The sequence below is a fragment of the Maylandia zebra genome, linkage group LG17 (assembly GCF_041146795.1).
Source record: "Maylandia zebra isolate NMK-2024a linkage group LG17, Mzebra_GT3a, whole genome shotgun sequence".
Taxonomy (NCBI): domain Eukaryota; kingdom Metazoa; phylum Chordata; class Actinopteri; order Cichliformes; family Cichlidae; genus Maylandia; species Maylandia zebra.
In genome coordinates this window covers 8,701,245-8,723,987 of record NC_135183.1, presented here as the reverse complement: position 1 = coordinate 8,723,987, position 22,743 = coordinate 8,701,245, and the positions used below count along the sequence as shown (strand labels likewise).

Below are 22,743 nucleotides of genomic sequence, written 5' to 3'. Positions count from 1 at the left end.
TACAGTAAGAGCTTTAGCCTCACGAGTTTCACCTGACTGCCAAAGTCTATGATGAAAGAAGAGGGATTCATTGTGATGGTCTAAATGTGACACTCGCTCAAAATGGAAGCATCTCAGATATTAACTGCAGAAGCAGAAGGCTCAGATCAAATAAAAGACATCTGTCAAGCAAGCAAGGATGAGGAACTTCGCAGATCTGATCGCCCAAGAAATCCCACGGAGAAGATGCTTACATTTCAGAGAGAGGAGGCATACAAAAGGGAGAAGCGGCTCATGCACCTTTATGATCAATGGAAGATCCAGGCACGTAAGGCAAGAAATCAGCTAAAGCTAGACATTCCAGAAAGTGAAATCGCAGCTCTCATTGATATCTTAGAGAAATGCATGAATGATATTACGGACATTTATGTACAAATCAGAGATCACCTCACACCATCCAGTGAAACGAGACGTCGTGTTGATGCATGTGAGGCCGTAACAAAGGACATTATTAAAATTGCATATGAAAGAATATCAGGCATAGACGAAGACTATGATAGTGAAGCAGTCAAAGAACGCCTTCGTGAGCTCCTTAACAGAGACTATGCTCATTCCATATATGGATCCACGGTTTCACCTCCAAGTCAACACACTATAGACTCCATTGTCGCAGTAAAAAGAGCAGATGCTGCAGCAGAATTAGCAGCAAAGGAAGCAGAATATGAGTTGTTATTGGCGGAAGGAAAACAAAAGGAAAGGATCCAGCTCTTAGTAGAGCAACAGAAAAGGGATCTTGAAGCTCAAAAACATGAACTAGAAAGACTAAGGGCTGAAAAGGATATAAGAGCAGCACGAGCAAGATTGTCAATTTACAACCAAGATGTAATGCAGGAGGGCAGCTTGTGCTCTGCTAACAGCAAACTAAGGAACCAGGAACATATGCACCCACATCAAGCTGTGTCTCTGGCTCCAGTTCAGCATCTCATAAGATTTCCAGCTTCACCTCCACAGACAGATGTGTCCCACTTAGCTCAAGCAGTACAAGACAGCATAGCCATGAACAGACTTCCAATGCCAGAGCCACCTGTATTCACCGGCGACCCAATCCAGTTCATTGAATGGAAATCTTCATTCATATCCCTCATAGATAAAAGGAACATATGTTCAGCTGACAAACTGCATTACTTGAGAAGATATGTGGGAGGTCCTGCACGAAAGACACTTGATGGTATCTTTTACAGGGAGGATGATGAAGCGTATAAGGATGCATGGGATCGCCTTAATAGCAGGTACGGTCAACCATTCGTCTTGCAGAGAGCTTTCAGAGAAAAACTAGCTAGCTGGCCAAAGATCCACTCAAAGGATGCAGAACAACTCAGAGCATTCGCCGACTTCCTACATGCATGTCAGCAAGCCATGCCTCATATTAAAGGGCTGGACATTCTGAATGACTGTGAAGAGAACCAAAAGCTGGTCCAAAAGTTACCTGAGTGGGCAGCTTCAAGGTGGAACCGCAAGGTGACCCAGTTTATGAAGGACAGACAGGAATTTCCAGCCTTTCAGGACTTTGTCAACTTCATGTCATTAGAAGCAGAGATTGCCTGTAACCCAGTAACTTCCCTCCATGCATTACGTTTATCAGACTTACCTGCAGAGAAACATCATCTGAAAGAAAGGAAAAATAAATCTACTGTTCTTCATACACAGACACTTACAGAGAATGAGAAGAATGTACCATCCAAGACAAGCTTAAAGCCCCCTTGTACATTCTGTCATGATAACAAACACCGCCTACATAGTTGTCCAGAGTTTAAAGGAACGCCTCTGGAAGAGAAAAGAAAGTATGTAAGGGAAAACAAACTCTGCTATGGTTGTCTGAAACCAGGCCATAATGTTAAAGACTGCCGCCACAGACACTTATGTGATATCTGTAAGGGACGACACCCAACTTGCCTTCATGACGACAGATATTCCAACATGAATGCTGTGTTAGCCTCTAATCAGAATACAGACGAAGCAGTTACGACATTGTCTCTCAATACAGAGACTGAGCACACATCTATGACTACATCCATGATTTTGCCAGTCTGGGTTTCCTCTTCCAACAACCCAGGAATAGAAAGGCTTGTCTATGCTCTGCTTGACACCCAGAGTGACACTGTGTTTATTGATGAAGATGTTAGTCGTAGCTTGACAACCAAGACCTATCCTGTAAGGCTAAAGCTAACCACCATGATCGGAAAGGACACAGTAACACACAGTGAAAGAGTCTCAGGTCTCAGAGTGCGTGGCTATACCTCCACAAATCACATTGATCTCCCTCCTGCCTATACCAAAGACTGCATACCAGTGAATCGAAGGCACATTCCTACCAGTGAAACGGCGAGGCATTGGAATCATCTCAAAGCAATAGCAGATGATATTCCACCACATTTAGACTGTGAAGTTGGTCTTCTAATAGGTTATAACTGCTCACAGGCACTAGCACCAAGACAGGTCATCCTAGGAAGAGATAATGAACCTTATGCAGTCCGCACAGACCTAGGATGGAGCATCATAGGCTGCTCACCACCTCACCTTGAATCTCCTCCTGTCGCCAACATATGCCATAGAGTAACTGTCAAAGAGCTTCCTCCAGTGACGCCATCCGATGCCATTAAAGTACTTGAGTCTGACTTTAAGGACATCAGCAAGGACAGCAGAACAGTGTCTCAAGATGACATCCTCTTCCTCAATATGCTAAAGGAAAGCATTTACATGAACGCCCATGGTCACTATGAGATGCCTCTCCCTTTTAAAGAGAGACCCTACCTTCCCAACAACAAGCAGTTAGCTATCATCCGGCTCAACCATCTCAAACGAAAGCTGCTGAACAACAAGAACTACAAGACTCACTACGTAACGTTTTTGAATGAGGTAATTAAAAACAATGATGCTGAAGAAGTTCTCTGTGAAGAGAAGGAAGGTGAAACATGGTATATTCCACACCACGGAGTTTATCATTCCAAAAAACCAGAGAAGCTCAGAGTGGTTTTTGATTGCTCGGCTAAGTACAAGGGAACTTGCCTAAATGATCATCTCCTGTCGGGCCCAGATTTGACAAATACTCTAACTGGTGTTCTTATCAGATTTCGACAGAACCATGTTGCTCTGATGTGCGACATCGAAAGGATGTTTCATCAGTTTCATGTGCGCGAAGCGGATAGAGACTACCTACGTTTCCTGTGGTGGAAGGATGGGAACTTCAGTGTGGAGCCACAGGAATTCCGTATGAAAGTTCACCTTTTCGGTGCTGCATCTTCACCGGGATGTGCCAACTATGGGTTGAAACATCTCGCTAAGGAGAACGAGAGCCTGTTTCCTCTGGGCTCCCAATTCATTATGAGGGACTTCTATGTGGATGATGGTGTCACAAGCATAGCAGATGTAGATGAGGCTATTCAGCTTGCAAAAGAAGCCCAAAGGCTCTGTGCTATGGGTGGTCTGCGACTACACAAATTTGTGTGTAACAATGCGAAGGTGCTTGAGAGTATAGCACCATCTGAGCGTGCCACTGAAGTAAAGGCTCTTGATCTTGCCTTTAGTGATTCATCGCTGGAAAGAGCCTTAGGAATCCACTGGCACATTGAGTCAGACAGTTTCAGGTTTCATGCCCGTTTGAAGGACCAACCAGAAACCAGGCGTGGTATACTATCCACTGTTGCCTCTCTTTATGACCCACTTGGGCTTATTGCTCCTTTCCTGCTAACTGGGAAAAGGGTTCTTCAAGAAATGTGTAGGCATGGTACAGGTTGGGATGACCCACTCATCAGTAAACTGCAACCAGTCTGGAGATCCTGGAAGAGTGATCTGGCAAATTTGGATAAAATCACCATACCCCGATGCTATGTACCAGCTGACTTTGGAAAGGTCACAAAGAGAGAGCTACATCACTTCTCTGATGCAAGCACGTATGGTTATGGCCAGTGCTCATATTTGAGACATGTGAATGGAAATGGAACTGTTCATTGTGCTCTGATTATGGCAAAGTCCAGAGTTGCTCCAATCAAAGCTGTGACCATCCCCAGGTTAGAACTGACTGCTGCTGTTGTATCAGTTGCAGCAAGCAATACTCTAAAGGAAGAACTGGGAATTTCAGGGATTGATGAATACTTCTGGACAGACTCCAAGGTTGTACTGGGGTACATTAACAACGAGTCACGTCGCTTCCACACATTTGTATCAAATAGGATTCAGAAAATACATCTCAGTACAACTCCTCAGCAGTGGAGATATGTTTCTACTGACAAGAATCCTGCAGACCTTGCTTCGAGAGGTTCTAGTGCAAGCAAGCTTCTGACATCGAACTGGTTTACTGGACCCAAGTTCTTATGGGAGAAAGAGGTATCACCAGAGGTAGAGGTAATCCCAGAAATCCCAGTTGGGGACCCTGAAGTTAAAAGGGTTCAAGCACTAAATTTGGAGTCTGCAGAACAAGTGACTCTTCCAGACCGCTTGTCAAAGTTTTCTTCATGGTGTAAGGTCAAACAAGCTGTTGCGCGACTTCTTCGCCGAACCAAGAGTGACAAGTCAACAAGTCACAGCACAGTTCAGGAGCGAGAGGATGCACAGCGCATCATTATAAGAGATTTACAGAAACGAGTGTATCGAGATGAGATCCAGCTACTTAGTAATGGCTTACAACTTTCACGGCAGAGTAAACTGTTTCGATTGGATGCCTTTCTTGACAAAGATGGAATCCTCAAGGTGGGAGGAAGACTGAAAAATGCATCTCTCCCTGCCTCTCAGAAACATCCAATGATCATTCCAAAGGACCACCACATAACGAGGATGATAATAGCTCATCATCATGAACAGGTTAAACACCAAGGAAGGGGTATAACCATCAACGAGATCAGATCAAATGGATACTGGATCCCAGGAATGAACAGAGCTGTTGCATCTTATGTGCATCAGTGTGTCAAATGCAGGAAACTCAGGGGATCAGTGGAAGAGCAACGAATGGCAGACCTGCCATCTGAGCGGGTGGATCCATCTCCACCTTTCACTTATTGCGGAATGGACTGTTTTGGGCCATTTTTTACAAAGCAAGGGCGTAAGGTGAATAAGCGTTATGGTCTGCTTTTCACATGCCTTTGTTGTAGAGCAATTCACATTGAAATGGTGAATGATATGTCAGCAGATGCCTTCATTAATGGCCTCCGATGTTTTGTTTCCATAAGAGGAGCAGTACGACAAATAAGATGTGACCAAGGAAGCAATTTTGTTGGAGCTAAGAATGAAATGTATAATGCGCTGAAACAGATGGATGTCAATCGTCTGACTGCATTCTTGGCTGAGAGGCAGTGCGACTTCATTATGAATGCTCCCCATTCAAGCCATGTTGGAGGTGTCTGGGAGAGACAGATCAGAACAGTAAGAAATGTACTTCGGTCCACTCTTTCACTCTCACCTGGAAGATTAGATGATGCCTGTTTGAGGACATTGTTTTACGAAGCAATGTCTATTGTGAACAGCCGTCCACTCACTGTGGATAACCTGAATGATCCAAATGGTCCAGAACCGCTGACTCCTAATCACCTACTCACTGTGAAACCGACTGGAGCCTTACCGCCTCCTGGGACGTTCATCAGAGAAGACATGTATGCTCGTAAAAGATGGCGCCATATCCAGTATCTAGCAGAGCAATTCTGGAACCGCTGGAGAAGAGAGTATCTCTCTAATATTGCCACTAGACAACGTTGGCATATTTCTAGAAGGAATCTGAAAGTTGGTGACATAGTCATCGAAAGGATGGATGATCTGCCACGGAACGAGTGGAGATTAGCCAGAGTTGAAGAAACAGTCGCTGATAAAGATGGGCTTGTGAGGAAAGTTAAGATTCGTCTTGGAGACCAGAAAATGAAAAGGGAGGGTCAATGTTCTGGCAAGCCATCCATTGTTGAACGGCCCATTCAGAAACTGATCTTGCTTTTAGAGGCTGTCTAAGACAACGACCATACCCTTTATTGTATGAAGACTTGTGGACATTACCTGCAGGCTCATGCATGGATAATTCTTTGTTTTCGTTATGTAAAAGGCCTTGTGGTTAAGGTCATTCGTTTTTAAAAATCATTCGTGTTATGGTTCTCCCTTTTGTTAAAACACTCATGATTTGGTGGGAGTGTAAATGACCTTTAAATTTGTAAATATTTTTACGTTTGTTTGAAAGGCACTTCGGTTTTATTTTGAAATCCATGCTTTTATTTTGAAACAGGAAACTGGCACAAAACCGTTAAAGGGCTGTTAGTAACGTTTCTTTTAGGATATGATAAATAGTGTGCCTTAAAGTGAAAAATATGTACGTTTACTTTGCCAATTAGTACCTGGCTGACAGTGGCACAAGGTTTGTTAATGTTTTCTTTAACGGAATAAGTTACATGCAATCAAAATGTCGTTTAATAGAGTTTATATTGTTAACCTTGAACTTGACCTTTATGTGTAGTGGTAAGTTAGTGAGGTGATACAATGAATTGAGTGATGTAAATTTGATGTATATGCTATATGTGAGCAGGAGAAATTTGTTTCCTTTGATCTTATGGTATTAATATTGCTGGTTTTGTTTTGCTCCTAGCTCTTACGGTGTCTTCACTGAATGTTTCAATAAAAACATTTCCAATAAAACCTCTGTGAAGCATCAGTATAAGAGACCATCATTCAGCCAGGGATGCTACAAGTATCACATAAAAAGCATTCCTTGTTTGGCAGAAGTAAACAAATACAGTAAACTATATTTAGCTTCCTCAGGTGGATCTACAGTATTTGGTCAGTCTCTTTACACATTTTTTAAATATACCTGTTACTATTGATAGCGACAATTCTCCATTACTGTAAGCTTTAAGTGAACTCCCAATAAAAGGCTAACAAATGTGAGTAGCTGTTAGATAACTATAAAACTTTAAACACTTGGATTGTGAATTGTATTTTCTGTCTGTTATTTTGTATTTAGTGAATTATTAAATTAAATTAAATTAAATTATTAAAATTCCATTCAAGTACAAAAGTGCATTTTGTTATTTATTTATTGTTTTAATAGTCCGATTTAACCTTTGTTCCATCTTTGAAAGAACCCACATATCTAATGGAAAAACAATTTCCATTAGATATTCCATTATGAGATTCCGTTGTAGTTTTTTCTGTTAGTGTTGAGATTGTGCCAGTTCTCAGTTTTCCGAGTGAAAACTTAACCTTAAAGCAATTCATAAAGTGGCACATAAACGCAGCAGTAACAACAAAAACAACAATAATACTGATTATCCCGCCGATCAATGATCGATGTTGTCTGCGATACGCTTATCTTGTCTGCCTTGTCGACATCAGAGCAATCGATCAGAGGAGTAAAGTCCAGTTCTCTTTTTTACTCGTCCGTCATTTTCACGTAGTTTCTGCCTCAGTCGCTGATATTTGAAACCAGAATGGGAACCGACTTGACTTTTTCCTCTCGTCGGTCCCCTGTTGTGTGTTTACACGGCTGCGTGGCCTCCAGCCAACCTTTAGCTTCCAGTATAGGACTGGGTAAGTGGGTGGAGTGCCGTGGAGAATTGAAACGAAAAGACAGCCAAAAACTTTTATATTCTTATTTCGAAGTATGAGCACAAAGAATCTGACTGCGTGACGCAAAATTTACCAACATGTTTGTAACCCAAAAGACAAAAAATAAAGGGTGACAGTAAAGATTCAGTTGGTATCGTAAGCGCTAATCTGATGCTATTAAACCATCAAATCTCAGCAACTGCTATGAAGACTATGCTGAGCCAAAAAGGGATTTCCGGTATGTGCCAAAACATCATTGCCCGTATTTAAACCGTTATGAATGACTTACTTGCCAATAATCTGTTAAACATATGTCAAACGTATCTCTCATGAAAGATATCAAGTCATTTTGAGCCACAAATAAGAGATCTGGCCAAGAGGGCGGCGGCCAAAAAGGGCTGGATTTATTATAGTATTGGTCACAAAGAGTCATAAAGATACTTTTCTTAATCGTATATATATATATATCGATGTGCTGTGAATACTTAAAAAAAGAAAAATAATTCGACCTTAAGCTAGATGAAAACACAGGTGAAAATGTATATATATTTTTATATTGGCCACTAAAATTGGATGCACCTGTATTCCAGTCAAAATCCTTCTCCACCTATAAGCTATATGTTTGAAGCCACCTCAGTGTTTATGTTTTGTCTATAAGATGTTAGAAAGTCTTAGATACTGGTTTGGTCCAACCAGCAATTTAAGACTGAAAGATATTCAGTTCACCGATGGATCACTTTGTAAACCCTTGCAGCTGGATACCAGAACCTTATGTCAGGCTTCCTTGTGGGACTTGACAATGCATTAGTTAAAATAGATACAACAGAGCATATAGGTCAGAATCCCGATTATAGGTATAAAATTGTTATTGTGTCGATCATTTCTCGTAATGTCTTGTTTCACCTAGCTTGATTGTGATTGGCTGATTTGTTTTAAAAAATCAATACATCTCACAATATTGATTAGTATTCCAGTTAGAGTAGTATATGTATATGATCCCCTCACGGAGCCGGTTCTGTCTATGCTTTCATTTCTGTTTAGTATACTGTATTCTGGTGCTTCTGAGATACAAATATAAGTAGAATATAGTTTGCAGAGCCCCGAAACTGACAATATCTGTGGAGTCCTCAGCCATTGGATATGGATCGTGGATCTTTTGAGCCAATATTGATCATGTGCCCCATCACATGAGCCAAGGTATGAAAAAAGGCGTAGGTCATTATCAGCAGAGGTTTCGGGTGAAACCATTGTAAAACTTTGCCTCACCCTGTCATGTGACCTATTGACAACACCTGACACAAGATGTGATTTGGGGTTGAGGTGAAGGTGACTCGGAGGGGATCTCAAAACTGCATTTTAGGTAAGCCACCTCCACTGATCTTTCCAAGATGGTCATTCACAGTGGACATAGATGGCCTCTTTCACTCCTCTTTTAAGCCATCTGTCTTCTCTGTCCAAAATGTGAATATTGGAATCCTCAAAAGAGTGACCTTTATCCTTTAAATGTCTTATCCTGTCAAGCTGGGGGCTGTTTGGTTTCTTAAGTGTAGAGGTCTGAGCACTCCAATGGGTAACCAATTTTTGTCTGAGGGTGTGGCTGGGTCTGAAGTGTACTGGGATATCGTGCTTGGAGATTCAGAGAATAATATCTGCATGATTAAGCTCTAGCAGTACTTAATCAAGAACAGGGAAAGGGAGCTGGTGGTTGAAGTCTAAAGCAAAAATGGTTTGCATGACATAAATGAGATGGTATTTAAATTTATTTTAAAAAAGCGTTGTGAACAGTAGAAAATTCTAAACACATTTCAGCATTACCATTTTAAAAAAGGAGTGTCAAATGAACTTATAAGAGAAAAGTGTTCAGTCACACATATTCACTTAATTGTATATTGATTATATAACCAGTTATGTGGGCCAAAAAAGGCTAAACAGTAATTACACATTTGCTTATAGAAGTGAGCATAAATCTGGTTTGTTGGTGTTTTGTGACATCTACAATAAATATATAAGCTCATTTGTAAATCTAAAAAGTTTTTTATTGGGCTGTGAGAAAAGAATTCAGCTAAAACATGATGTGAGAGTGTTCTTTTTGTCAAATTATGCTGGAGTGTATGGAGGTAAGGACCTAAATGCAAAGACGCTGAGAGTTAAATATCAAAAGCTGTTTATTTGTAAGCTGTTGTAATAAAAAAGTGGAAAGTGGAAACAGATCGGTAACAAGAAACAGGTGAAACTAATCAAAACTAACAAGAGAGATCCACAAGTACAAATAGGCGCAGTGATTTCTATATGAATACTTTTAGAACAACAAAATTGTCGTAAAATTGCATGCAGCCAACAGGAAGAAAAAAAAAACAAACATACAAAAACCCCAAAGATGAGCATTATTACTGATGCTCATCAGGGATAAACAAAGACATTAGATGCTATTAAAAATATTTTAAACCCCCCTACTATCTGAGCACAGAGGTCAGAGGGGTTGTTCCAGGAATGGTGACACTGTGACTTGACTCATCATTAGGAGGTGAGTTTACATAACATAACATGCTTTGGACCAGGTTTGGTTTGCAGCATAAGTTACTATGGTGATGTACCCTGGTAAGAAAAGAACCACTGTCACAGTGTAGAAAGCCCTGGGTTAGGTTATGTGGATAAAACCAAATCCAGCTTTGTTGTACAGGCCTCAGAACACCAAAATAAATAGTGAAGAATTAAAAGCCCAAGAAAACGCAAAACCCAGGGCCCAAGACCCCGGACCATGACAATTTCATGCTAGGAATGCTGTTGTGATCTAATATGTTGCACAAACCAGTCACATCCATCAGTCATGGGTACATATTTGTGTCCAGATGTCCTGAAGCGCGGTGGCAATGCGGCAGATGCTGCAGTTGCCATAGCAGCAGCCCTGGCAGTAACAGAGCCGTGCAGCACCGGCCCTGGTGGAGACGCCTTCTGCTTGTTCTACAACGGAAACACTGGAGAGATCAGAGGGATTAATGGCAGGTGGGGAATCCTTTGGTGCTTTCCTTGTTTTTCCCTATGTGTGCAAAAATAAACCGAACCTCTCTCTGTGTCCTCAGTGGTCATTCTCCCCGAGCACTGACCCTGGACTTCCTGGAAGGACAAGGTTACACCGCAGAGAAGCCTCCTTCAGTGTTTGATGCTCTGAATGTTACAGTCCCTGGGGCCCCAGCATGTTGGTGTGATACTGTGCAGCTGCTAGGAAGTCACAAGGTTTACTTATGTTTGTCTTCTATATCTGTGACATGGGAGTGTTTTATAGAACACTCTGGCAGCCCGTCTGAGATAAATCATTTGACTGAGGTAAATACCTATAAACCCTGCAGAAGTGACCAGCATGCACAAACATGCCTGGAAATAGGACTTGACTTTGAACCAAAGAGACATCAACAAAGAATGGAAAAGCTTATCATTGCCTCTGTAGAGATTTCCTTTATTTGGTCACAGCTGCAATAACTTGTCCATCTATGGTTAAATTTGATGCAGGTCCTTGAAAGTGGGGACAAAGTCTATCTAAAAAAACAAACAAAAAAGACTCCCATTATATTCAAAGACTCCCATTATATTCAAAGACTCCCATTATATTGGAAGCAACAGAGATCAATATGACTTGTTCATTACTTCTCACCTTATATGTAGGTTAAATGACGTGCAATGTAAATGGCGGTGAAGGAAAATCAAACACATTGCTTGATGACCAACATTCAAATTAGTGGAATTCCCTCAGAAAATTGTAAATTAGTTGTATCCTTTGCTTATTTTGTCACGGAGCAGTATCTCACTCTTCCTGTTCAGTTCAGTTTCCTGTTACATGCATGTGTTTCCTCTGCCTACTTTGCTAGCTGTCCTTACAGGAGGTCCTGAGTGGGGCTGTGGAACTAGCAGAGGTGGGGTTTCCTGTGGCTGAGTTAACAGCTCACCACTGGGCGAACTGGGTGTCTGCTTTGAGGGATGCTGGAAAGGAACTGGGTGTAGAATTGATGATTGACGGTCATGCGCCCAAATGTGGACAAGTATTCCAAAACACTGGCCTGGCTCGAACTTTGAAGGTAAATCCACAGGTCACTTGAGGAGCAGAAGGTCATTTATTTCTAATAACTTGTGTTATTCACACAAGAAGGAAACACAACAATGTAGAAGTTGTGAGAAACCCCTGTTTGTTCTGTGTCATTATAGGAGTTTTCTAAATTTAACTTAGCCTTTTATACTACAAGGCCTTGGATAAGCCCAGAGGTATCATAGGAAGTTAAATCTCTAAGAGAAGAGTAATGGAACAGTGGAGAGGAAGTAGTGAAAGCAGAACAACAATAGATAATGGGGATTAGATAGAAATGGATGGATGTATGTGATACTTTTAAAAGCTTGTCTTTGGGCAGAAAAGCCCCATCTGAGGATATAAGGGCAGCAAAATGGCTCATGTGGTGTCAGCATTCTGGCTGTACAGCTTGGCAAGACCTGGCAAAATTCGACAGGGTACAGTGTGTAACAAGATAGTCAGTAGAGGGAAAAAAGGATTTGTGTGATGTATTGCTTCTGACAAATAAAATGGTGATTATGTTTTAAGTGTAGTTTTAAAAGTTACTGTGAGTAATTTGTTATGACCTGAAGCCAATAAAGCTGAACTTAAGCTTTATTCAGCTACTGAAATGCGAATGCTGCTTTTTTTAGTGCCATGTGTCAGTACTGTAAGTACTCCACCTTCATGTGAATGTTCAGCCATGACTCTGTGTCTAATTTTGTATATGTAATGGCACATTTATACAACTATTGTCATTTCATAGATTCCGGAGTCAGTCAGACTAAAGAAAACCATGGCTTATGTCATTGTGTGTTTATCTGAGTGTGTGGTTGCCTGCTTGTGAGTCACCACTAAAATATGCATTGATTGAAATCAATTCAAACAATCAAGCGTTTATAATACCATAACGCAGGAAGATGGCCAAATGTGCCCTATCTCAACACCCACAGACACACGCACACACCTACACTCATGACCATGAGGCAGTGGAAAGAACAGCGATGACCTCAGCCTCATTGATGATTAGATTCTTTGATTGTTCTTCGATAGTTGTGCGTGACTTCACTGTGGGGAAAAGTCACAAGCACACACACACACACACACACACACACACACACACACACACACACACACATTGACTGGAGTGAACTTTTAAACACTGGACAAGTGTTCCTCGATATCATGTTAACCACCATCTGTAAAACGTTTTGTACTGTGGCTGAGTGAGCAGTACATGAGCTCATGTATCGACAGGAGCTCGGTGAGCGTGGCAAGCCAGCTTTCTACCAGGGCAGAGTGGCCCAGGCCATTGTTGACGTCATCAACCAAAATGGGGGAGTCATGACCTTGGGTGACCTGAGCAGCCATGACAGCGAGGTCATCACCCCCATAAGCACAGAGTACAAGGTCAGAAACCAAAGATGCCGGTCATGTGTGTATTTTAATAACATGGTCAGCAGAATGAACTTGACTTCACTGTGTGTTTAGGGTGTACGTCTGTGGGAGCTTCCTCCTAACAGTCAGGGACTGGCTGCCCTGCTCATGCTCAACATCCTGGAGAACTTTCCTCAACTCAAAGGTAACCACAGGGACAGTGAAGAAGTCCCTGCCAGGTGCATTATTGCCTGTTGTAAAATCTTAAGTATACAGTAAATATGAGTCTGGAGATTTTCATAAATCACATTTTATAACCCAACCCAGTTAGTTACAGTGTTCTGCCTGTTTGTCCCAGCCCAGCGCAGGGGAAATAAAAAGCTGCTCAGCAGAAAAACTAAAGAGACATTCAAAATATAAATAAAACAGTAAAATTAAAATGGATTTTCCTGCATTATGGAAGTCAGCTCGCTGGTGATTTCACTGGCCCGACCTGCCGTCCCTGTGCTGGAACACATCGCAGTGTGCTCTAATCTACCTTTGACCAAAAAGGGAAAAGGATATGCTTGTCCACAAAAACTAACCTCTATGAGGTTAATTTTTTTCCAAATAGCAGGGATGCCAAACATGAGGTCCCGGGGGCCAGAATCTGTCCAGCAAAGACTCTAAACCGGCCCCCTGGACCGCTTTGGAAAATATGAAGAAAGCTTTATCTGTAACTGTAATTGATAAGGACCTTCCCCGTGGCCATTTATACTCCACCAAAGTAATTATGTGATAGATATACAGTGAAAAGCTAGAAATCTTTCTGTTTTTTACGCTATTTACTACAGATTTTTTCCCCCCATGGGCTCCACATTTATAAAAAGAGATTTTTTTTGTGAATTACCATTTTATATTTACAGGAGAGACTGGACAATGAGCTATAGCAACTTTTTTCTATAGTTTTACACATTAATTTCTTCTAATTTAAGTCCAAAGAGTCCTAATTAATTCATTTCTTTCACTACAGCACCACTTCTTTATCACGTAACTTATGTTATCTTATGGATTAAATTTGTACTACTTCTTTACACTGACAGAAAGTAAATTGTAAAATAAGTAACTGTTTTTGTTTTTGTGCAGTCAGAGTTCATGAACCTACATACTTGGCTTTTCCTGGGCCCTATAATACATTTCTATGTGTTTGTGTGTGTAGCTAAAGGCCATAACAGCTCTGACTATATCCATGTACTGGTTGAGGCTGTGCGATTGGCTCTAACAGATGCTCTGCGTTACCTGGGTGACTCAAGTCATGTGACTATCCCTTTGGAAACCTTGCTGGACAAGGGCTACAGTCACCAGCGAGCACAGCTCATCAGCACGGACAGGTGTGTGTTTCTGCGTGTGTATATCTGTTAGTACCAGTGTGTACCAGTCGTCCTCTGTTGACTTTAGATAGGTCTGTAGACTTATACTTCCCCTGACCTGAGCGCCCATCCCTTCTCGTCTCTTCCCTCACATTCACCCAGGGCGTGTGTCGTTGTGTGAGTGTATATTTTAGAAACAATGTGTTATATTGTTGAGGACTTTGAACTTGATCTGGTCTTTATCAGGGGAAAGACAAACAGACTATAAAAGTTAACAACAACACAATAATTGTATTAACATATATTGATGTATACCGGGTATTAAATCCTGCTTTTTTGAAATTGCCGAGTTCATTTCGGTGTCACTGCACCATCAAACACACAAATCCACACACTAATTCTACGTCTCGCTTCCATTGGTTGTCAACTTAACCTAAATGAGTCAACCAGGTCCAAACGAGGCGTCAATTTGATTCTGATGTCTTGTTATCCTCACAGCCTCTTCACACTTTTAATGTTTAGATGCTTCTAATAAACTAGGCAATAATGGGAAGTCATATAAAAACAGGAAATTATAAATATTTTTTACTGCACTGCAATAATCTGGTTATTGTAAAAGAAATAGAAATCTACAGATAAAGGTACTTTAAGGCAGGAAAACTCCTCAACCCTCGTTCATACCTGTAATATTGTGTTTATGGAAACATTTATTGCATAAGTATGAAACCTTTCAATTATCTTTGCAAACTTGGTAGTTTGGTTTTGTTCTTAAACCAACACAAGTTTTCTTTTCAGTCTACTTGAGTCTTAATTTTTCTTTCATTTTCCAAATATTTTAATAAATCAATAGTAAAAAACAGACCTGTCAGGTGAACTTATTAATGAATATGATTGTTCTTGTATGTTTGTGTGACTCTGCAGGGCCATGGAGCGAGTGGAGCCCGGCCTGATGACAGGAAGTGACACGGTGTATTTCTGTGTGATAGACAGTGAGAGGAATGCATGCTCCTTTGTCAACAGCAACTATATGGGCTTTGGGACGGGGCTGGTCCCTAAAGACTGTGGATTCTCACTACAGGTCTGAAGGGTCAGAAAGAGAATGTCTTTATTTGTGCGCATGTAAGGTAGCAATGGCGTTTATCTGTTTGATTTACTGAAAGACTAGGAATTCTTCTAAATCATGGAAAAATGCTAAGAATTTAGTGTAATATGAGATTATGCTTCAAATAATTAGGGTCATTTTTAAAGTGATCAGCATAAAACAAGATCCTGCATTACCACACTTTCAGCTGATTTCTCAGCTTGCCTCTTATATACCGCATTAATAAAGCTCTATAGGTTTTTATAATTACAATAAACTTCCCAGTAACACAGCAGCACATATGTAAGAGAATTTTACATGAACATGAATGCTGCCGTGTGAAACTAAGGGAAAAAAGACATATAAAATGAAGCCTGGGTGGAAAAAGTTGTAGATTTTCATATTTCATTACCTTAATTTGCATGCTCACATTACCTTACAAGCTCATTTTTGTTGTGCATGTAAATGTATTGATGAAGTCATGAAGACATTGTAGCCTCCTAAACTGGAACCACATAGACTGAAGCATAAAACATAAGTGTTTAAGCTAAAAGGGTTGAATTCTGATTTCTTTGTTCTATCTCTGCAGAATCGCGGCGCTAACTTTTCCCTGTGCCGTAATCACATAAACTGCGTTGCTGGGAGGAAGCGGGTGTATCACACCATTATACCTGCACTCCTCACCGATTCAACAACCACATCACAAAAACCCCGGCTCCTTGCTGCTCTCGGCGTGATGGGAGCTTTTATGCAACCACAAGGACACGTACAGGTACAGAGTCAGCAAGCGTCACAGAGCAACAATGTGGGGCATAATTATATTTTTATTCTAATAATAGACACACACACATATATATATATATATATATATATATATATATATATATATATATATATATATATATATATATATATATATACATACATACAGTGGGGCAAAAAAGTATTTAGTCAGCCACCGATTGTGCAAGTTCCCCCACTTAAAATGATGACAGAGGTCAGTAATTTGCACCAGAGGTACACTTCAACTGTGAGAGACAGAATGTGAAAAAAAAAATCCATGAATCCACATGGTAGGATTTGTAAAGAATTTATTCGTAAATCAGGGTGGAAAATAAGTATTTGGTCAATAACAAAAATACAACTCAATACTTTGTAACATAACCTTTGTTGGCAATAACAGAGGTCAAACGTTTACTATAGGTCTTTACCAGGTTTGCACACACAGTAGCTGGTATTTTGGCCCATTCCTCCATGCAGATCTTCTCGAGAGCAGTGATGTTTTGGGGCTGTCGCCGAGCAACACGGACTTTCAACTCCCGCCACAGATTTTCTATGGGGTTGAGGTCTGGAGACTGGCTAGGCCACTCCAGGACTTTCAAATGCTTCTTACGGAGCCACTCCTTTGTTGCCCGGGCGGTGTGTTTTGGATCATTGTCATGTTGGAAGACCCAGCCTCGTTTCATCTTCAAAGTTCTCACTGATGGAAGGAGGTTTTGGCTCAAAATCTCACGATACATGGCCCCATTCATTCTGTCCTTAACACGGATCAGTCGTCCTGTCCCCTTGGCAGAAAAACAGCCCCATAGCATGATGTTTCCACCCCCATGCTTCACAGTAGGTATGGTGTTCTTGGGATGCAACTCAGTATTCTTCTTCCTCCAAACACAACGAGTTGAGTTTATACCAAAAAGTTCTACTTTGGTTTCATCTGACCACATGACATTCTCCCAATCCTCTGCTGTATCATCCATGTGCTCTCTGGCAAACTTCAGACGGGCCTGGACATGCACTGGCTTCAGCAGCGGAACACGTCTGGCACTGCGGGATTTGATTCCCTGCCGTTGTAGTGTGTTACTGATGGTGACCTTTGTTACTTTGGTCCCAGCTCTCTGCAGGTCATTCACCGGGTCCCCCCGTGTGGTTCTGGGATCTTTGCTCACCGTTCTCATGATCATTTTGACCCCACGGGATGAGATCTTGCGTGGAGCCCCAGATCGAGGGAGATTATCAGTGGTCTTGCATGTCTTCCATTTTCTGATGATTGCTCCCACAGTTGATTTTTTCACACCAAGCTGCTTGCCTATTGTAGATTCACTCTTCCCAGTCTGGTGCAGGTCTACAATACTTTTCCTGGTGTCCTTCGAAAGCTCTTTGGTCTTGGCCATGGCGGAGTTTGGAGTCTGACTGTTTGAGGCTGTGGACAGGTGTCTTTTATACAGATGATGAGTTCAAACAGGTGCCATTCATACAGGTAACGAGTGGGGGACAGAAAAGCTTCTTACAGAAGACGTTACAGGTCTGTGAGAGCCAGAGATTTTCCTTGTTTGAGGTGACCAAATACTTATTTTCCACCCTAATTTATGAATAAATTCTTTACAAATCCTACCATGTGAATTCATGGATTTTTTTTTCACATTCTGCCTCTCACAGTTGAAGTGTACCTCTGGTGCAAATTACTGACCTCTGTCATCATTTTAAGTGGGGGAACTTGCACAATCAGTGGCTGACTAAATACTTTTTTGCCCCACTGTGTGTATATATATATCTATATATATATATATCTATATATATATATATATATATATATATATATATATATATCTCAAAAGAGAGAGCAGAAGGTTTGATTTTTAACATGAATATTTTGTCATTGGCAGAGCTAGTTTAATGTCACTACACTTATATCCAACTTGACTTCAGTGTCATCAGATATATGTCGTTCAATCTCGTGACCAATGCTGCTCTTGCGTTAGGTGCTGTTAAACATGATGGAGTTTGGGATGAATCCTCAGCAAGCCCTGGATGCACCTAGAGTCTATGTAGAGTATGACCACAAAAGTAGGCCTGCACAAAAACACACACACAAACACGCGCCGTTATAGCAAATGTTAGAATCATTTGCAAGCTTAAAGAGCAGAAGAACATTATGTCTTGATTAATGATCAGTAACATTGTGTGTTTAGTCAAAATATTGATTAGATAAGTCATTCGGACATTCATTTATGCCACTATAACAGATTGTTTGCATGAAGTGAAGCACTATCGCTTTGGATCAGTGCTGCCTGCTACACGGCGATGTGGAACTCGCTTCATTGTGGACAGTTATGCTGGTTTTGAGCCCTAGTGCTTCCTGGGTTGTTCTTGAACATGCTGACTGATTTCCTCTGATCTGAGGGTGACATTTGGCAAAGTGGTGACACATCAGAATAAATTGCACTTACGTACAGTCGTTTGAAATGATGATCTGATGAACTGTACTTGTGTGGAAATGGCTCAATTGGACCTTTCCAACAATTCTTCTTTTGAGAGTTTCACTGAGTTCTTGGCCTTTCTCTTTGTTCCCAGTATTGGTCAGACCAATCTTTTTATAGTGGCAAAGAGAAACCACTAGTTGTAATCAATCATGATCATTAAGTTAAATGATTAAAAGGCTCTTTGTCATGTTATGCTAGAAGATTCTTCAGCACCACAAGATTTAACTGCATTTATATTTGAACCTTTTTATCATGTGTGGAGAAAATCCAAAATAAATTCAAACTTGTGGACCCAATTCTTGCTTTTAGCCATTAAAGATGTATGCTGTACAATCAAGTGTGTTCAAGTGTATAATTGGCTCATGTGCTTGTGTATTTTTTATTTTTGTCATATGAAATGCACATTAAGCTGTTTGGTAGTTAATGTGCCATTGAAACACATGTAAACATAGCAACTAACTTTGCCATAAAATATGTTGCCATGCATTTTATTAAGTGGTTGGCTGGTAGTCAAATCAGCTGTTCAGCGTGATGTAACATCATTTGTTAAGTAGATGAGACTTTCCTTAAAAATGCTGATGTCATCTCTCATTTTTTTCTTTTGTTTTTTACTTTTGGAAACACTTGAGAAGAAAACTCCTCTAAATTATGTTGTATGTGGTCACATTTTTCCCAGCTGGTCAGTGGTTGGTTAACCTGGAGGAGGGGATCGACCAGAAGGTAGCTGAGGAACTGAAAAGACGAGGACACCGTGTCAACTGGCCAGTGTCAGGTACACATAATTAACTGTTTGCTCACTATTAATAGTTCCATTCAATTTTTCTGTGTAATTTATGTCATACTTCTAAAAAACTGATCATTCTTTTGAAAACGCTACATCCCGATGAACAGAATCAACTTTTTGGGATCATTCTCTTGCTCATTAATGAAAGCGATTGAAGAAAAGCAGGAAAAACACCTTTGTAGTGCAAAATGTCACCAAAACAGTTACTTTCGAAGGCCTTTGCTCTTAGTCGTAAGTCAAGGTAATACGTTTCAGTTCTTTAGTCACGACTTATGTCATTAAAAGTTAATGTGTGACATTAATTATTATATTGATGTGCAATACACTAACGGCAGTAAACAAATGAGACCATTTCTTAGAATAACCATGAGGTTCAAATCAGCGGCATTAGACCGCAGTTCTCATAAACCCTTTTGCTTCCTGTTGTTAACAGGATGTTTGTACTTGTTCCTCTTACGTGCTGCTTACGATGGCTCTCTGGTTTTTCTGAGTGTGAATATGATGCGTGCATCAACTTTTGCCTATCCAAGATTTTCCCACTGTGATAGTCGGATCATAGTGCGATCAGCTTCTTGTACAACTAGCAGCACAGAATATAAAATATGCTGAAGAGTTCACATTTCTGCATTTTGAAGTTAATTTTGTATCAAATTCCATGTTGTGGTTTAATGTTAATTTAAAACCATTAACAAAATTTATCATAAAAGACTCAGTTCAGGATAATTTTAATGAAATATTATTTGATAATAAAAGGTTTTAGCTAGAGGAATAAAAAGTCAAATAAAAACAATCCTCCCCACTGTCCTTGTGTTTGACTGTATTTTCTACAAAATGCTAACCAGTGAAGCCAGTTTTAACCTTTGAACTTTTTGTTTTAAGTTTTTTTGATTAATGATTTACAAATCTAAAATATCTAACTGTTCAAAACCTGTCAGTGAAGAAAAGAACAGTGCACGCATCTCCCTACTGCTCATCTTCATATCCTCTGGTTTACATGTTCTACCTATTTTCAGACTCTGACTAACACTCCAAAAACCTTGATTTCATGATGCTAGCATGCTAATTAGACTTAGAATGTATTTTCATTTGTTGTACCTACAGTCCATACAGCTCAGCGGGTTTTTGCATCTTCCTTTTCATTCACACACACAGGCCACAAGAGGTCTCAGTTTGGGCGGGGGCAGATCATCGCAGTGGGGGATTGGTGGAATCCGTCTGTCACCCAAGGGGATCGTCCTTCCAGGGTGCTTTGGGCAGGATCGGATCCCAGAGCAGATGGATGTGCTCAGGGGTACTAGAAAATGCTCTTGCCTTGTTAATGTTGTAATCAGAAGATTTCATCATAGAACTACTTGAAAAGAAATGCCTACAAATGTTGTGCAGTACACAGGTTGTTATTTGTCAGCTGATATTTGACAGTGAGCTTTATAACTCTTTCAAAAACCATTGTACCTTCAAGAAGTGCCTTGTGGAATCATGTTTTTATGCCTGTGTTCACTAGATGTTGAGTTAAAGCACATTTGCTGAATGTAGAGTTTAGTATAAATCAGCACAACCTCAGATTATTTATAATGTGAAAAGTGACAAACAGGAAGATCTTTATCTTTGCTGCATTGATGCCAAAGATGTCCTTCCTCAACTCTGTGTTTTGGCAGAGATAATTATCTGTTTCAGTCTCTTTAATTAGCTGGTGCTGATTTGAAGTTTGCTAGAAATGCAGTGTTGTTCCATACATAAACCTCCGTCCTCAATAAGTTATCATTCCATTTTTACTCTGCTCTGAATTATGTACATCAGTATTATAGTGTCATCGTTAAAAATTCTATTTTGCATAATGTTGCTTTTCCTTTTTTTCTGTGAATCATTTTCTGTTATTGTTAACATCTCATCAATTAAAACATCAGTATTTCAGATTTTCTGTCAGTGAAATACGCTTCATCAGTTCGCATTAACTTAAATCTGCCAAATACATATACGTGTGCATTTATTTTAAGTTGCTGTTTGAATCTTTGGTTCTAATTTTATAGTTGTTTCTGAATTGCTTGCAGCTTTAGCCCCTGATGTCAGAATCAAACAGCAGTACAAAACATATTTTATGAATTGTGCTTTTACACTGTTAGAGTAGAAGTACACCGATCAGGCATAACATTATGAGCACTGAGAGGTGACGTAAATAACACTGATTATCTCTTCATCATGGCATCTGTTAGTGAGTGGGACATATTAGGAAGAAAGTGAATATTTTGTGCTTGAAATTAATGTGTTAGAACCAGAAAAATGGGCAAGTGTAAGGATTTGAGCCAGTTTGACAAACTTTAATCTCCAAAACCACAGCACTTGTGGGCTGTTCCTGGTTTGCAGTGGTCAGTATCTATCAAAAGTGGTCCAAGGAAGGATGAGTGGTGAATCGGCAGCAGAGTCATCAGTGGCCAACGCTGACTGATGCACGTGACGTACGAAGGCTGGCCTGTGTGGTCCGATCCAAAAGACGACCTGCTGTAGTTCAAATTGCTGAAATTCCCAGTGCCCGAGATCTCAGTCCAATCGAGCATCTGTGGGATGTGCTGGACAAACTCAGATCCATGGAGGCCATGCATCACAACTTAGAGGACTGCAAAGATCTGCAGCTAACATCTTGGTGCCAGATACCGCAGCACACCTTCAGGGGTTTAGTAGAGTCCATGCCTGAATGGTTTAAGGCTGTTTTGGCAGGAAAAGAGGGACCAACTCCTTTATTAGTCAGGTGGTCATAATGTTATGCTTAATCAATATATTAGCTTATTTTCAAACCTACTTTTGTAGAGCTTGAGAGTAAAAACATGAAGCTGCAGAGCCTAATAAACTAGAAGAAAACGTTTCAAAAAGGGCTTGGATGTAGAGATGCTCGGGGTGATTCTTAATCATTGTTCTTGTAAGACGTTGGGACAAAAATCACAACAAATCTCTTCCCTCCTGGAAGCTGAACTTGCTTATTGCCTGACCTTTTTGGTCCGAGGCAACAAAATATATAAACATAATTATCAGAATCTCAAAGGCATTTCAGAGTGTGAGCCATTTCTGCATGTTTTCAGTGCCTGGTTTCAAGCAGGAAGGGTGAAGTGATTTACATTTGTGTATGAGCTTTATCTTTTAGTGAATTTTTAGCCCCTGGGAAACGCCCTGCTGCCTCCCAGTCTAACACACAAACAGAACACATAAAGACAGAGGCACAGTGACAGAATAAATTACAGTGCATGCTGTGGCTTCAAATCCGTGAAAAACTCTCAGCAAGTTGGTAAACATCTTGAGAACCACTTAGCTGCCAGTTC

The 22,743-nt window shown here is 40.5% G+C and overlaps 1 protein-coding gene across 2 annotated transcripts; it reads left to right on the top strand.

The window, feature by feature from the left end:
• Nucleotides 1-7,329: 7,329 nt before the first annotated feature.
• LOC101466472 (glutathione hydrolase-like YwrD proenzyme) lies at nucleotides 7,330-21,494 on the top strand. 2 transcript variants are annotated; one of them, XM_004562097.6, is made up of 12 exons: nucleotides 7,330-7,533; nucleotides 10,401-10,554; nucleotides 10,632-10,785; nucleotides 11,415-11,621; nucleotides 12,845-12,997; nucleotides 13,079-13,169; nucleotides 14,163-14,334; nucleotides 15,235-15,391; nucleotides 15,984-16,166; nucleotides 18,151-18,235; nucleotides 19,328-19,423; nucleotides 20,588-21,493. In XM_004562097.6, the coding sequence occupies exons 1-12, from the start codon at nucleotides 7,434-7,436 to the stop codon at nucleotides 20,731-20,733; spliced, it is 1,698 nt and encodes a 565-aa protein (XP_004562154.3). In that variant the 5' UTR covers nucleotides 7,330-7,433; the 3' UTR covers nucleotides 20,734-21,493. The 2 variants fall into 2 exon arrangements, with proteins under 2 accessions (XP_004562154.3, XP_076731887.1); XM_076875772.1 differs by lacking the exon at nucleotides 7,330-7,533 and adding an exon at nucleotides 7,544-7,789 and having other exon boundaries at nucleotides 20,588-21,494.
• The last annotated feature ends 1,249 nt before the right edge of the window (nucleotides 21,495-22,743 follow it).